Here is a 14382-nt window from a genome sequence, read left to right on the forward strand (position 1 = left end):
AGTGAACCACCTTTCTTCCTCCCTTGAATGTTTCTGTCAGGTAACGGTTGGTCACAGTAACCAAAAGCAACAAAAACAGTGGGTTTAGATATTCACCACGGTTCTTTGAGTTTCCCAGGCTCCCTGCTTGGACACTGCTACCCAAATCAGGATTGGACTGATGGAAGTCAGGAAAGATCCATGCTAGTGTAGAGTGATACCAGCTGCCACAGGCTTCATTGTTGTGGGGCAGTGGGCAACGATGCAGTCTGAACTGTGCATTCTCACCACCCTGGGCCATGCAAAAGACACTTTCCGGCTTGCGTGATGCTTTCCTGAGGCCTGCACTACTGACCTTGTTCCAGATGAGGACAGGGGTTGGGATCCCGATGACTTCACAGCTCAAGAAAACCTTGGCACCAGTGACGTTCCAGATGTCCTTGGGGGGCGTCACTATGGAAGGACCTACAAGAGAAGCCAGAAAGCCAAGTCCATCTTTTTAGCTGCCCATCACCAGTCAGGATCTTACACTGCAAATCCTTGTTTATATGGATTATCTGACGTGCATCTATCTCAAAGGCCAGACAGACAGGCCTCTTCCTGTCGCCAGCGTGATACTGCAATCTTCCTAGGGAAGGCAAGGGCTGATATAAGCAAACCAGCAAACGCAACAAAAAATGCAATTAGTAGGAAAAAAGGTCTGTTTATCTAACAAAAATCTAGCAAAATTGTCTTCTTTTCCCCAGCGAGCTTAAATGGGGTTTATTTTGCCAGCTGTTTTGCATTAGCTGGGATTTCTTTTCTTTTTTTTTTTTTTTCCATTAACGCCAAGAAATTTCAGTTCTGAAATGCTTAATGTTTCACTTCCTTTGTGGATAGGCATCTTCACTTGGAGGTCAGTGCTAACAAACAACCATTCCTTGTATAACAAAAGAAAAAACAAATCTAAGAAGCTATTTTAAAGTGTGCTGAGAGCACTCAGGCAGGCTTGCTGGGGTAAGATTCAAGTAGGCTGTCCTGGGGATTGGCTGGAGGCACAGAAGGGGCCTGGCTGTCATGGAAGATGGGGAGAGGGTCTTTCTGCTAGTGGAAAAGGCAAATGCTCGGACCAAGCCCCCAAAGAAAGGGCAGGAGGGGGCTAGTTTCAGGGTCCTAGGTGGCTGGGTTCCCAGCAGTGAGCATTGGTTAAAGGGACAGTGAGCAGATCTGAGGACAGCCAAGAGAGGCCAGAAGATACCTCCCCATTCTTGGAGTTCTGGAACCCAGTAATTTCCCTTCCTTCTGTGAGTAAAAATGCTATTATTCAGATCCACCCGTAGTGGGCACCCCTTTCGCTGTAAGCTTCTTTGGCTCTCTGTTCCTGGAGTTGGTAAACCATGGACTGCGACCCAAATTTGCCTTCCTAGTTATGTCTGTGTGGCCTCCAAAGAGCAGTCAGTTCAAATGTTTGGGGAAAATTAAGAGAATACTATTATTTTGTGGCATGTGAAAACTAGAAGAAATTCTCATTTACTGTCCATAAATGTCAGTGGAACAGCCTCATTCACACGTTCACAGAGTGTCTCTGTCACCCTGGTGGGACCACGTGGTTTGTATTCCAGACTGTGTGACCTAAATATTATAGATCTGGGCCCTCACAGAAGGAAATGGCTGATTCCAGCTTTAATCCACAGAAGAAAGAGACCAATGTGTAAGCAAGGATCAGGAGAAAGACTCAGGACTTCAAGCCTGCTCAGTTTCTCTTAAGCCCGGATGAGCAAAGTCAGCAGCTGATTTCTGCTTTGGCCCTGAAACTTCCACTTCTGACGTCCACAGATATGGAGAGAGTCATGGCCCTGTTTGCTGCTCCTTCCCCCTGAGGGGCTAGCTCCCCAACATCACCGCAGCATCGACCAACATTGCCTGGATGTTAATTACCTTTCATTAATTAAGTTGCTCTAAAATACTAATTTTAAAAATTACATTTATTTCCTCTTTTTTTGTAGTTCTTTTTTTTTTCTTTTTCCTTTTTAATTGGATATTTTATTTATCTACATTTCAAAGGTTATCCCCTTTCTTGGTTACCCCTCTGGGAACCCCCTAGCTCCCCACCCCACCCCACCCACTCACCCACCCATCCTGGCCAGGCATTCCCCTACACTGGGGCATCTAGCCTTTCCAGGACCAAGGGCCTCTTCTCCGACTGATGTCTGACAAGGCCATCCTCTGCTATATATGCAGCTGGAGCCAGTGCACGTGCCCATACAGGTAGAGATGGATTTTCCACCTTTTTTTTTTTGAGAGAGGTTCTCTCGGTGAACTGGAAGCTCACTTGTTGGCCCTTGATCTCTGAGATCGGCTGGTGTTATGCCAACAGCTGCATTCCATCACACCGGCTTGTCTGTGGGTGGCAGAGGTCTCAACTCAACTCAATTAACCACGGAGCCGTCTTTCCAGCCCACACACCCCTCTTTTTTAGTGGAGCAATTACTATTTCCCATCTACTAATTTGGAATGTCAGGTTTCAGGCCCCTGGGCCCTCCAGAGAGACTTGGGACAGTGTACCTCGGAGGGGAGATAGAGCTGGGAGCCTGGGTTCCCACAGAGAGACTGGAGCAGCTGAAGAGCTAGACTCCGCCCTCCGGGGTGCTTTGCCCGGATTCTGGAATGATTAAGTTAATTATTCCCTCTGTCTGGGGTCTTCAAGCCTAGTTAAATATCCAACCACAGGGTCATCTTGTACCGGGGGCCTGGGAAAGGCACAACCTTCCCCTCTTGGCCTGGAAAACTTTCTTGCACAATCCGTATTCACAGGCCACAGAGTCTTCCCCTCCCAACATCTATTTTCAGTGCGTATTAACGTCTGGAGACGGCAAGGAAATGACCGCACTATGCAACGTTCTCCCACTCATCTCAAGGCTTAGAAGCTTTTAAAACAAATCTCTTGGGGCGGTTTTATTTATTTTTTTTCTCCCTTTGTAAGAATACACAAAACAATCAGTTTCGAAAGCTCTAAATATATTTTATGTTTCCTTCTCTGTGGATCGTGGGTCCCAGTAGGAAGCACACACCGTGACTGGGAGTACTGGCTTTTTTTTTTTTTTTTTTTTTTTTTCGTAGCAAAGCTGGACACCGGGGAGTAGAGCGAGGCTGTGTTTATATGTATGTTTCTGGCCTTGTCTCTTACATTTCCTAGTCTGAACGCCCTGATATAGAATGCGGGGCTCGCCCTCTCCCTAGCTTCCTCTTGGCTTCTGAGACCCCAAGGCTTGGACGTCACACAACCGGATCTGGCTGGCCTTTGAACTCCTTTCTCCCACCCCTGTGAGGGCCCCCCACTGCTCTGTCCTTCCTAACACAGGCTGGGGCAGCCTGACTCAGCCCAAGGGATCTCAAGAGGTTGTTCTGGGAAGAATATACCAGTATGCCAAAGCTCTGAAGAGCTCGGCTGCGGGGCGGGGTGGAGCTGGGGGGTCTGGGGAAAAGCTGCTGCTCACGTAGCAAAGCAGCAAAGCTTCATGGGAATGGTTCAATTGCGAAGATCTGAGTGTCTGTCCCCTATGCAACCTGCATTCGTCTTCCCAGACGCACCTGCCTCCATCAGGAGCAGGAACAATCCTTGCCTGGTACTGCTTCAGGGGTCTAGGAGCAGGCCACAGACCTCCTTCAGTCTTCTTCAAGCAGTTAGGATTAGTCCTGTTTTACCGAGACACGATCTCCTTTAGTAGTCCAGTTTGGTCTGGAACTCATGATCATGATCCTCCTGCCTCAGCCTTTCCAGTGTTATTATTACAAGTAGAAGTTCTATGCTTGAGCTTTTTAATACGATTCACTGTAGCGAGCAGTTGTTTTTTTTTAACACTCCCCCCCCTACTGTTCTCCCCCCCCCCCCACCAAGAGCCTCATTATGTAGCCCTGGCTGTCCTGGAACTCATTTTGTAGACCACCTTGCATCATAGAGATCCACCTGCCTCTGTCTCGTGAGTGTTGGGATTAAAGGCGTGCCCTAGGCTTTACATTTTTTGAGCCCGGTTATTAAACTTTGACGCAACGCTCTAAAGGGCCCTGTTCTCTTCCTCAATCTTTATGTTCAACTCCTTTCCAAGTAGGTTTTTGTTTAATCTTGAATTAATTTTTGCCTCGATTATGATGTACAGGCCATCTCCCTAAAGGCCATCTATTGCTTCAGTACGATTTTGAGAGGGCCGTATTTCTCCTACTGAATCATTCTGATCCACCAGTCTGTCTGTCCATGTACTTGTATCAGTAGTACACTTCAAGAACCCATTCTGCTAAGATTCAAGTACTAAAGGCAGGGCAGGTTTATGATAATGGGTCTCTCTCCCAGTTTCTTGCTATTCCAGGGAAAGAGACTTTCTGGAGAAGTAAGAGTTCTTGAAAAATATATGAGCCTATGAATACCCTGAATGAGTGCTATCAAGGGGGCAGGAGTGGGTGGGTGAGATGGGGGATGGGGGTGGGGGTGGGGTGAGGGTGGGGGATGGGGTGGGGAGTGAATTCACAATTAGAACCAATTATGTGGTGAGCTCCCATTGAGATACATAAAACGACTTGACTTGAGTGAGCTGAGTCTACGTGCAGATTATTGAAAACAAATGATTATTGTTCATTTTGCTACCAGGCTATATGTAGAACCCTACAAGTTCTAGATAATAAAAGTGGTCCTCATTCATGCTCTGGGTGGATGGGCAGGCAGTTCCCGGCAAGACGCTGAAAGAAAACCTTGGCCATTATGAATGACCTTGTTGCACCTAAGGCTAAACTCAGGAACACAATGAAGAGTTTAACCAACAGCATCTAAATTGAAAACTACCACCCTACAAAAGGGCTTTCAGACCTGGCCTGTAGACTTGTGCAGAGGAAAGCCCTATCCATCAATCAATGACTAACTGATGAGGTCATCGGTAGACCTCAGAGTAGGCGGGGCAGGCTGTTCCCCAGGGTCTTTGTCATGGTAGAGCCCACAGGTGTCTGGAATTCTCCTCATTCACCTTGCTCAGAGCTGATGCCCACCGAGTGTCTGCTCTACCTCTCAGGCTGCCTGGATCTTGGCTGCTTCCCACTCTGGGAACTTCCTGCTAACAAGCAGGAGAGGTAAAGAGGCTTTTCCCATTCCCTACTCCACTAGTGGAGACTGAATTTAGGGTCTTATACATGCTAGGGCAAGCACTCTACCAACGGGCTATACCCCTGACATCTTTTTAACTTTTAATTTTGTGTCAGGGCCTGATTCAGATGTCCTGACTAGCCTTAGACTCACTGTATAACCCAGGCATGCCTTGAACTTGAGATCCTCCTGCCTCAACCTCCTCCACAGCTGGAACTACAGACCCGCATTACCAACGTGGGCTGGGAGACTCTTGGCAAAGGCAGAATGTGGGTCTTACAGGAAGATGAGTGGAGGGGTGAGGAGAGACACAGAGAGGACTTCCTAATGACTCGGGGACACCAACAGGATCCAGGTCCTGCGTGCAAGCAGAAGATGAGCTGCTGGTTGACAGCCCCTCCCCCCCAGCCACAAAGGCCTTCTCTGCACATCTTCCGATGGAAAGCAGCACCGCTGCCAACTCTGTATCCCAGAGTTCAGTTCGCAAAGATCCCGCTCTGCTTCAGCTCAATGTCTTTATTATCTTTATCAAAGAACTCCTCTTTCTACCCTTTCTTCCAAGAAAGTCAAAGAAAATCCAGAATGCATTTCTGTTCCAAATGATAAAGACATAAGAAAGAAGGAAAGAAAGGAAGGAAGGAATGAAGGAAGGAAAGAAGGAAGGAAAAAAAAAGAAAGACTTTAATTCACCCTCAGCAGATTTTTTTTCTTTGATGTAAAATTCTGAAAATTGAATCTCAAGGCCAGTTGATGAGTCATGATATTGGCGCCTTAAGTTATCCTCTGTGTCTGGATTCCAACTAAAGAGGAAAATCCCAGATTTGTTTTCAGTGCATAGGGACAAACCCAAAATAAATCTAATTATTTGCTTACCCATGCTCTTGCCCCACGAGGGATTTCAGGGTGGTAAAGTCTGTCTAGCAAGCATCCTGCTTATAGGACGTCTGACTGTCCACTGAGCTTCTCTTCCCTCACTCATGCAGGCAGCTCCAGCAAAGAGCCACACTGCCACAGTGCTGCAGGCATGGGGGAAATGTCTGCCACCAGGCTCTCTGGACCCCAGGCTCCTATTTCATCTTTCCCAGATGTCTGTGCCCCACCCACACTGCACCTCTTTGCTTTCTTACCTGCACAACTCAGCTAACTCTCATTCAATCCCCATTGCTTCCAATAATACACATTTATCTCCCAAGTTCATTTCCCTACTTTAAGACATTATTATTCCCTTCAAATTTTAGGTGTTTTTTTTTTTTTCTTCCATTTTTTGAAGAGAAAGAAGAGGGATGGCTGAGGTGGAGGACAAGGTGAAGAAAAGAAATGAAAATGAAAACAGATAATGAGATCCCGGGCGAATCTGCAGTGAGGAATAATATTCCATATATTCACTGGAAGAAAGCTAAAATTCAAAGAATGAATCTATGTCACCCTAAAAGTACCCAGAAACAGTTAGAAGCCTCCTGTAAATCCTGTTTGCATCTGTATTGTCCCCTCTAATAATGTTCCAGACAAATGACTCAGACTACTTACTTTAGGAGTAGTCCCTTATGATCCAAAAGTTACAGTGTCCCGAGATGTCCCCAAAATATAGAGAGGGAATAATTACAGATGGGCGAATCTCCATTTGGAACATCACAACTTGGTTCTGAAGAGTGAGAAAAGGCAATTCTCACAAGTCACACAGATGCCAAGGAAATATAATATAAATTAATCTCAAATCTGACCAGCAGTTCATGTAAGCTGATTTTATATAAAGCTGTAAAAGAGAAGATGGAGTTAAAACTCATCCTATGAACACACACACACACACACACACACACACACACACACACACACTCACACACACACACACACACACACACACACACACACACACACACACACACACACACACACAGGGGAAATGCTCAAGAGGTATGCGAACAATGTCTCAGCCTCCTGCAGAACACAAAGCGCTACACATGACCTGGGCTGTCCTGTCTCACCAAGCCCTCCTGGGAATAGAACGCTTGGCTCTGGATCCTTTGCCTATGACTTTAGACTAACTGCCGAGCCATTTCTATAGAACAAGAAGTTAGGGCCTCTTTGGGGATTTTGAAGTGAGTCTACCTATCATGAATGTTGCGGAGCACAGCCAACATGCATCAAGTGTTTTGGGTCTAGTGTCTGGCTCTGGACATTAACGGAACACAGGCAGGTCAATTAGAGTTCTGCATCTGCCCAACCATATTTTGCATGACTTGTTAATCCAGGTCACTCTTCCAGGGATGAATAAAATGGAACACACTTAAGTGTCACCCCTTCCCTAGTCGACTAATTTTTAAAGTCTAAAATGGCAGATTAGAAGATGTCAAAAGTCATGTTTTCAGGCTGAATATTTAGTCCACCTAACCTAATCTAGAAGATGGCCAAAAATAAAGTTCTCCCCTACAAGATCTGTCTTCTAACGTCACATTTGGCTGCATGATTTTAGCTTCATTGCAGTTCTCATCCTTCCTACCATCCCTGATTCTCCCTTCTAGCAATCACTCTACCTCATTCTCTCCAAGCCACTCTCAGCCATCATGTCCGCCCTCCAGGACCTGCTCGATGTCATCCTAGAACCTTTGTGAACCCTGACACATGCTCACTTCCTTGAGATGTCTCCCTCCTTCTCATCTCTTGTCTTTATTTGAATGTTTGTATCTAACCTTCCTTGGGCATTAAAAAAAATGCTGTCCCCATATACTTCTTCAGAGCTCACCCTACACAGCTTAGCATAGCATTTTCGTCTGGGGCTGTCCTGGCTGGACTTATGAGGATGCCAGTGTTCTGATGGCATCTGAACAGCCAGAAACAGTCAAGTCAGATGCTCTTCATTGTTCACAAGAAGGAGGAGGCTCAATGTGCTAGCAATTTCAGAGTTCCCGGGTTAAGAATTGAGACGATCTACACTGTTACGAAATGAACCCATGTGCCATCGCTACGTTATTTACCTGAAGTGATGTCATAGCTACCGCTTACCAGCTGGCTGATCACCCATTACGATTTTGTTTAACCTTCCACTTGACTTTCTGTTGCTGCATGCTATGCTTTTTTGGCTGCTGCCCACCAACCAGTCAATTAGTATATGCCACCAGAAAATAGAATTAATTTGAACATCCATCATTCAGAGCAAATTCCATGGGGAAGGGCAGCTCTATTAATGAGAAAGCTTCGACAGTCATTCCTGCATACAAAATAAAGCATTCTGTATCCCAGTGGTTAATATTATCACCTTATGCTATCCACTGAGTATGTTAACATGGCATACACAGCTGAGTATAAGGACTTCTCTAAGCCAGGGTAGTCTGCAAACCACATTCATACTGACTCTTAATGACTCCTGGCCCTAGAATAATAGCTCATAGGGTATGGATATCTATACCAAATAAGGGCAAAGTAGGGCTTAAGGAAGATTTTGTACTCCGCATATGGAAGAGTTCAGACATCTTGGCAGAAGTCCCTAGATTGAGATGAGATTTTGATAACACATCCAAGGGGAAAAGATGAAACAAAAGGTCAAAAACGGGAGAAGAATAGTAGGAAGGCACTGTGGGCAAGAAGGGGAAGGGGATGAAGCGAGGAGAAGCTTCCTGGCACTAAGCAATGGGAAGCAGCAACTGTGCAGCTCATTAAAGAGCAGCGCCATCTGCCAAGGATAGCCATTTTGGGAACTTCCAGAGGTGGGGAGATGGAGAAGCTGAAGATTGGTATGGGAATCTAGCACACGGTCTCAGGGGGTCATCTTAGGTCAGCAAAGGAAGGAGACAACAGTACTAAATCAGCAGCACAGGCCATGGGTAATTCAGAGTTTCAGTCTAAGGAAAATTCCTATGGTTAAATAATAGCTCCTATTAGTCATTAACACTATAGTGTACAAGAAGAATGAAGACCAAAGTGTGGACACTGTGCACCTTCTTAGAATTGGGAACAAAACACCCAGGGAAGGAGTTACAGAGACAAAGTTCGTAGCTGTGATGAAAGGATGGACCATTTAGAGACTGCTGTATCCAGGGATCCGTCCCATAATCAGCTTCTAAACGCTGACACCATTGCATACACTAGCAAGATTTTGCTGAAAGGACCCAAATATAGCTGTCTCTTGTGAGACGATGCCGGGGCCTAGCAAACACAGGAGTGGATGTTCACAGTCAGCTATTGGATGTATCACAGGGCTCCCAATGGAGAAGCTAGAGAAAGTACCCAAGGAGCTAAAGGGATCTGCAACCCTATTGTTGGAACAACATGATGTACTAACCAGAACCCTGGAGCTCTTGTCTCTAGCTGCATATGTATCGAAAGATGGCCTAGTCGGCCATCAATGGAAAGAGAGGCCCATTGGACTTGCAAACTTTATATGCCCCAATATAGGGGAATGCCAGGGCCAAAAGAATGGGAATGGGTGGGTAGGGAAGTGGGGGGCGCTATGGGGGACTTTTGGGATAGTATTGGAAATGTAATTGAGGAAAATATGTAATAAAAATATAAAAAAAAAAAGAAAAAGAAAAAAAAAAAAAAAGGAAAAAAAAAAAACCACTATAGTGTAAATAAAGCGCCAGGACTTCAGAGTGATGGGGCCCTGCTAAAATACCACTTGGTGGGAAAAGTGTGTAGAAGTGTTTCTTTTTTTGTTTTTTTGTTTCCCTAGAAATAATCTATTAGGGGTGGATCTATTGCAGACAGCTCAGCACACTTAGACCAGAAACAAAATGATATAAGAAAACAGAGTGATCACTCCATATGTATTAGTGTTAGCTGCTGTTTATGATTTGGGCTCTGACAGTCCTGCACTCCTCCAAATGAGGAGTCACATGACTCATGGGGCATTAGGCATGATTATGGAGGTCTTTGTGCGATCCAGACACTCTAGAGGGTTAAGGGTCTGAGGGTGGGGTAAAAAAAGATGAAGATGTACTCAGATTATGCAATGCAACCTAGTAACTAGGTCTTGGGGACAAGGGAAATTGTTACAAGCTGGGGACATAAAATGTTAGAGGAGGTCACTGTTCTCCAAACTAAAATGGTGTCAGTCTGGACTGGAGCCAGGAAACTGGTCTGTGTTTCTTTACTGCATTGACATATTAAACAGTTGTTTTCAGTAACTGTGCAACAAAAAGAATTTCTTCACACCAATTGCATATGTGGTTATCACAGCCCCTTTTCCACATACACCCTCTCCTCCCCTTCACCCCCCACCACCTCTCTCAGATCTGTTGGATATGGGCCCATGGGCTCAGAACAAATTCAGAGAGTTAAGCTGCAAAGGCAGGGCAAGCCCCACCTAGTTTCCATTTTAGCCTGGGAAGGAATGTGGGCTCCTTCCTAGGGAAGGGACCAGTCTTCACTCTCCCTCCCTCTGGGGAATCTCATCAGGTAGCTGTGACTCACTGGGCCCATCTTCCCCTGCCCAGATCGGATGGAGAAATGGAAGCATCCCAGCCTTGTATTTGCAGGGCTGGTCCTTTTGAGCCCACATTATCCAATACAGCAAATCTTGGTGACGGTGTACAGAGACCTGGTAATGACATTTCTTGGTTGATTTCTGATAGCCTCTGGGTTAGTGAGACACTCCGTTTTGGCTCCAATATTTGATGCTAAGACTCTACTTTGAGTGTAGTGTGGCCTATTTTTTTTTTTTCTCAATGATAGGCACAGTGTTCAGATGTCTTTCTTCAGACTGAACATCTTATAATAACTTCACATCCTTTCCTGAGGTTTGCACTGACCATGGAATGTGAACAGAAAATTGCTTCTTGTGATTTGTTGCTTATGGACAGACTGTATGTGGCTCACAAACAGGCATTTTCTTATTGTCTTCCCCTTTCTTGTGTGGCTCCAGCACAAGAACAAGGTACAGTCTGAATAAAAGGTCTCAATTCAGAGTCTGTCCCCTCAACCTACTGCAGAATGTTCTAGATGGGTCTGAGTCCACCCTAAGGATGCTTCTGTTACATGTGGTCTGAGGGTTAAGTCAAACAAGGCATGTTCAGGTGAGTGAGGCATGAAGTCCCTCTGGGAGGGTGGATATGCCCCAACAGGCCTCTGTTGCAACCTCGCCAAGTGGTGAGCTAAAGTATTCAGCACAGACCCCATCAAGTTGGAGTCCTTAACTACCGCCCTAACCCGTGGCTGACTAATGTCTGTACACGTTCATTTAGGCTGGGTGTTATTTGATGTACACAGATGAAGAACTGACTTTACAAAGTGTGTCTTTCTGAGGGGAAACTCCCTAGTTACCTGGGTGTTTATTACTCATATTAACTACCCTTGGAAATCACAGGCCTGGCCTGCCTGGCCGATGACTGACCATAAATCCAAGGTGCTAAGATATCATTTTTTCCTATTCCGCAAGCACAGAACTGCTTAGGGGAAGTTTCCACAGGAAGGCCAAGGCAGGCAGACAATCCTTCCCAATTCTCGGATGTCTAGCTAGTGAGCTCCGAGAACTCCACATCCACAAGTCTATGGCAGCCCCACTCTCCAAATGAACATCCGTAGGCATCCGGGAACCCTCTGGCACCCGGACGGACTTCCTCATCCCGCTGTGGAGGGGGAACTCTCTGCTCTGGAGGCTTGCCCATTTCAGAACTGGCTCTGCTCTGCCCAATAAAGGCTGCAGGCTGGTTACAAATAGATGTCCTTCCTGGGGGGAAATACATATGGGCCTCCCAGAGGGCTCTCAACATCATCAGGTTGGACTGTTTAATCTAAGTGGCTGGAAGATTTGCAAAGACTGAAGAAGGGCAAAGTCTGAATTTACAGGAATCTCACAGAGCTGAGAACAATGGGCCTTCAGGAAAAGATGAAGGTTTTTAGCATTCTGAGGACTGGACCAGCCAGGAGAGAGATCTGTACTTTAGGAACACCCACGGGTTCCTAAGCTTACAGGCTGACAGCTCTAGAAGCAGCCCTCAGAGTTGGAGTGTGCAATAGAATCTGTTACCAGAGTTTGTCTGGCCTCTGGAAGGGTCCACAGGGGAAGCTCCAACCATAAACATTCCTCTGTATCTTCACCAGTGGACGACAATTCAGTTGCACACTGGACTCTCTTCCAGGCATCCAGAATACATGGGAGGTTAGGCCATATGCCCTGTTCTCGTTGGTTCTGGACCTGGAGATTGTAATTGAGGGCAGGGCAGGCAGTAACTGAAGACAGGTGGGAAGATGGAGGGGAGGAGGGAAGGGATGACTGAGAGTAAAAATGGTCCTAGCTGCAGCTTTGGGCAAGAAGCACCAAGTACCACTTAGTACATAGTACCACTAAGTAATCCCTGGGGTGATGGGGACGCCCCAGGGAGCCAGCTCTGTGTCAAGGGTATGGAAACTTGGCCACAGCCCCAAGGCCCTTTCTGGCTGGTTTATTTAACCTGTCCAGGCACAGTGGACAGTGCCCCTCCTTGTTACAAGCAGTGAACTCACTGATATTTCTGAGTCTCCTTCTTGACCATTTTTTCTTTTTCCATTTTTGTGAGTTAAGAGTCACTGGTTCGCCGGGCGTGGTGGCGCACGCCTTTAATCCCAGCACTCGGGAGGCAGAGGCAGGCGGATTTCTGAGTTCGAGGCCAGCCTGGTCTACAAAGTGAGTTCCAGGACAGCCAGGGCTACACAGAGAAACCCTGTCTCAAAAAACCAAAAAAAAAAAAAAAAAAAAAAAAAAGAGTCACTGGTTCTCTGGCTATCCCACCCTGCCCCACTGCTGCCCTCTTGACTCCCACTCTGGATTCCATCTCTAGATGGGGTTTCTCCCTTGCGAGTGTGTGGGTGTTACTCATGGGATCCCCACTTCCCTCTCTGCTCCTTCCTTGTCAGGTGGCTGCCAGGACACCTTCTGGCTTTGAAAGGAGCAAGGTGTGCTGCAGAGGGGGATCAGGCTCCTGGGGGCACAGTGGTTTGCAGCCCCTGCTAAACCGGTGTTCAGCCACTGCACTGGCTGATGGTTTTACCCGGCAGGCCTTAGCCTCTGTCTCAGCTAGGACCTCCATGCTTACAACTGCTTGGCAGAGAACCCCAGACATGAATCAGCTGTGCATAACTGAGCCCTCCCTGTTCTCTGTGGTTTTCCACTCCAGCCCTGTGCCCTCTGGTTACTTTCTGTGTTGTCATTCTGTGTGGGAAGCCACATGTGCCATTGCAGGGTGGCGTTGGCTACTGCTGGCCACCACGCATACATAGGCAGTAAAGTTTTTTTTGCCAAGATGAAGTTTTGAGAATTAACCAAAATTAACCAATCAGATGAGAGACAAGTTAACCAATCAGATGAGAGACAAGTTAACCAATCAGATGAGAGACAAGTTAATCAATCAGATGTAGGCATGCAAATGAGGTGGTAAGCATAACCCAAGCATAACCAATCCGGGTGTGAGACATGCCTCTCCTAGGCCTATATAAGCAGCACCAGTTCTGGGCTTGGGGTCTCTTCGCCTCTGCAATCAAGCTCTCCCAATAAACGTGTGCAGAAGGATCCTGTTGCAGCGTCTGGCGAGTCGGGCGCACGCAAGAGTTCTGTAATGACCACAGAACCAGACGCTCTCAGTTATCTGTCCCAAGTCACCTTTGTTTTCTACTCTTTGCTGAAGTGTTCTCGGCTTTTCTCACAGTTTCCTAGTGGGATTTAGTATTTCTTCTTCCACGTTCTGTATTTTCTACTGTTGTTTCTGAGGCTTAACTTGGAAGAGAAAGTTTTGTTTTTCTTTTGCGGCTAACTCTTCTTGGGTAGGTCTTGGGGACAAATGAAGAATGCTGCTGTGCACTTGTCTTGTACGCCACTGTCATCTCCTTATGTGTTTTGTCACAAAGAGGAAAAGTTTTTCTGAGCGCCTTGAATTTAGTTTGTAGTCCAGCATAGTCCTAAACCTTCAATCTTCTTTTCTCAGCCTCCAGAGAGTGTGTGAGCTTACAGGCCTGCATCACCAGGCCTAGCTGGATGCTGTACTTTTAGAAGGACTGGGAACAACTAAATGCAAATTAGCTCAAATGCCAGGTGTGCCTGAGGTTCCTCTTGGAGGCAGCCCTTTCTCTGCAGGGTTTCCTGCTACAGCAAACACCATCGTTAACCTTGGAGCATTTTTGTTTTGTTTAAGTAAAATAATTTCCTCATTAGACAGAGGGATTTCACGTGTCTCTCTCCTTTTTTAAGAACAGCCACACAGATAAGGGGAAACTCTGTTATAAACACAGGGGATTCAAATATTCTCCAAACTCTTGAAGTTGTAGCTTCAGTTCTTTTGGATACGTTCTCAGGGAATCTCTTCAGTAAGATGTGTGGTCCTTTTAGGAAT

At 46.2% G+C, this 14382-nt stretch overlaps 1 protein-coding gene across 1 annotated transcript in view; it reads right to left on the minus strand.

Moving 5' to 3' along the window:
• Igfbp7 (insulin like growth factor binding protein 7) overlaps window positions 1-14382 on the minus strand; it is a 60289-nt gene that overhangs the window by 5581 nt on the left and 40326 nt on the right. Inside the window, exon 2 of the mRNA XM_021161670.3 lies at window positions 335-444. Coding sequence (XP_021017329.1) covers window positions 335-444 — 110 coding nt within the window. The remainder of the gene's footprint in view (window positions 1-334; window positions 445-14382) is intronic.

Source organism: Mus caroli, unplaced genomic scaffold (assembly GCF_978045245.1).
Source record: "Mus caroli unplaced genomic scaffold, Mus_caroli_1 scaffold_4, whole genome shotgun sequence".
NCBI lineage: Eukaryota > Metazoa > Chordata > Mammalia > Rodentia > Muridae > Mus > Mus caroli.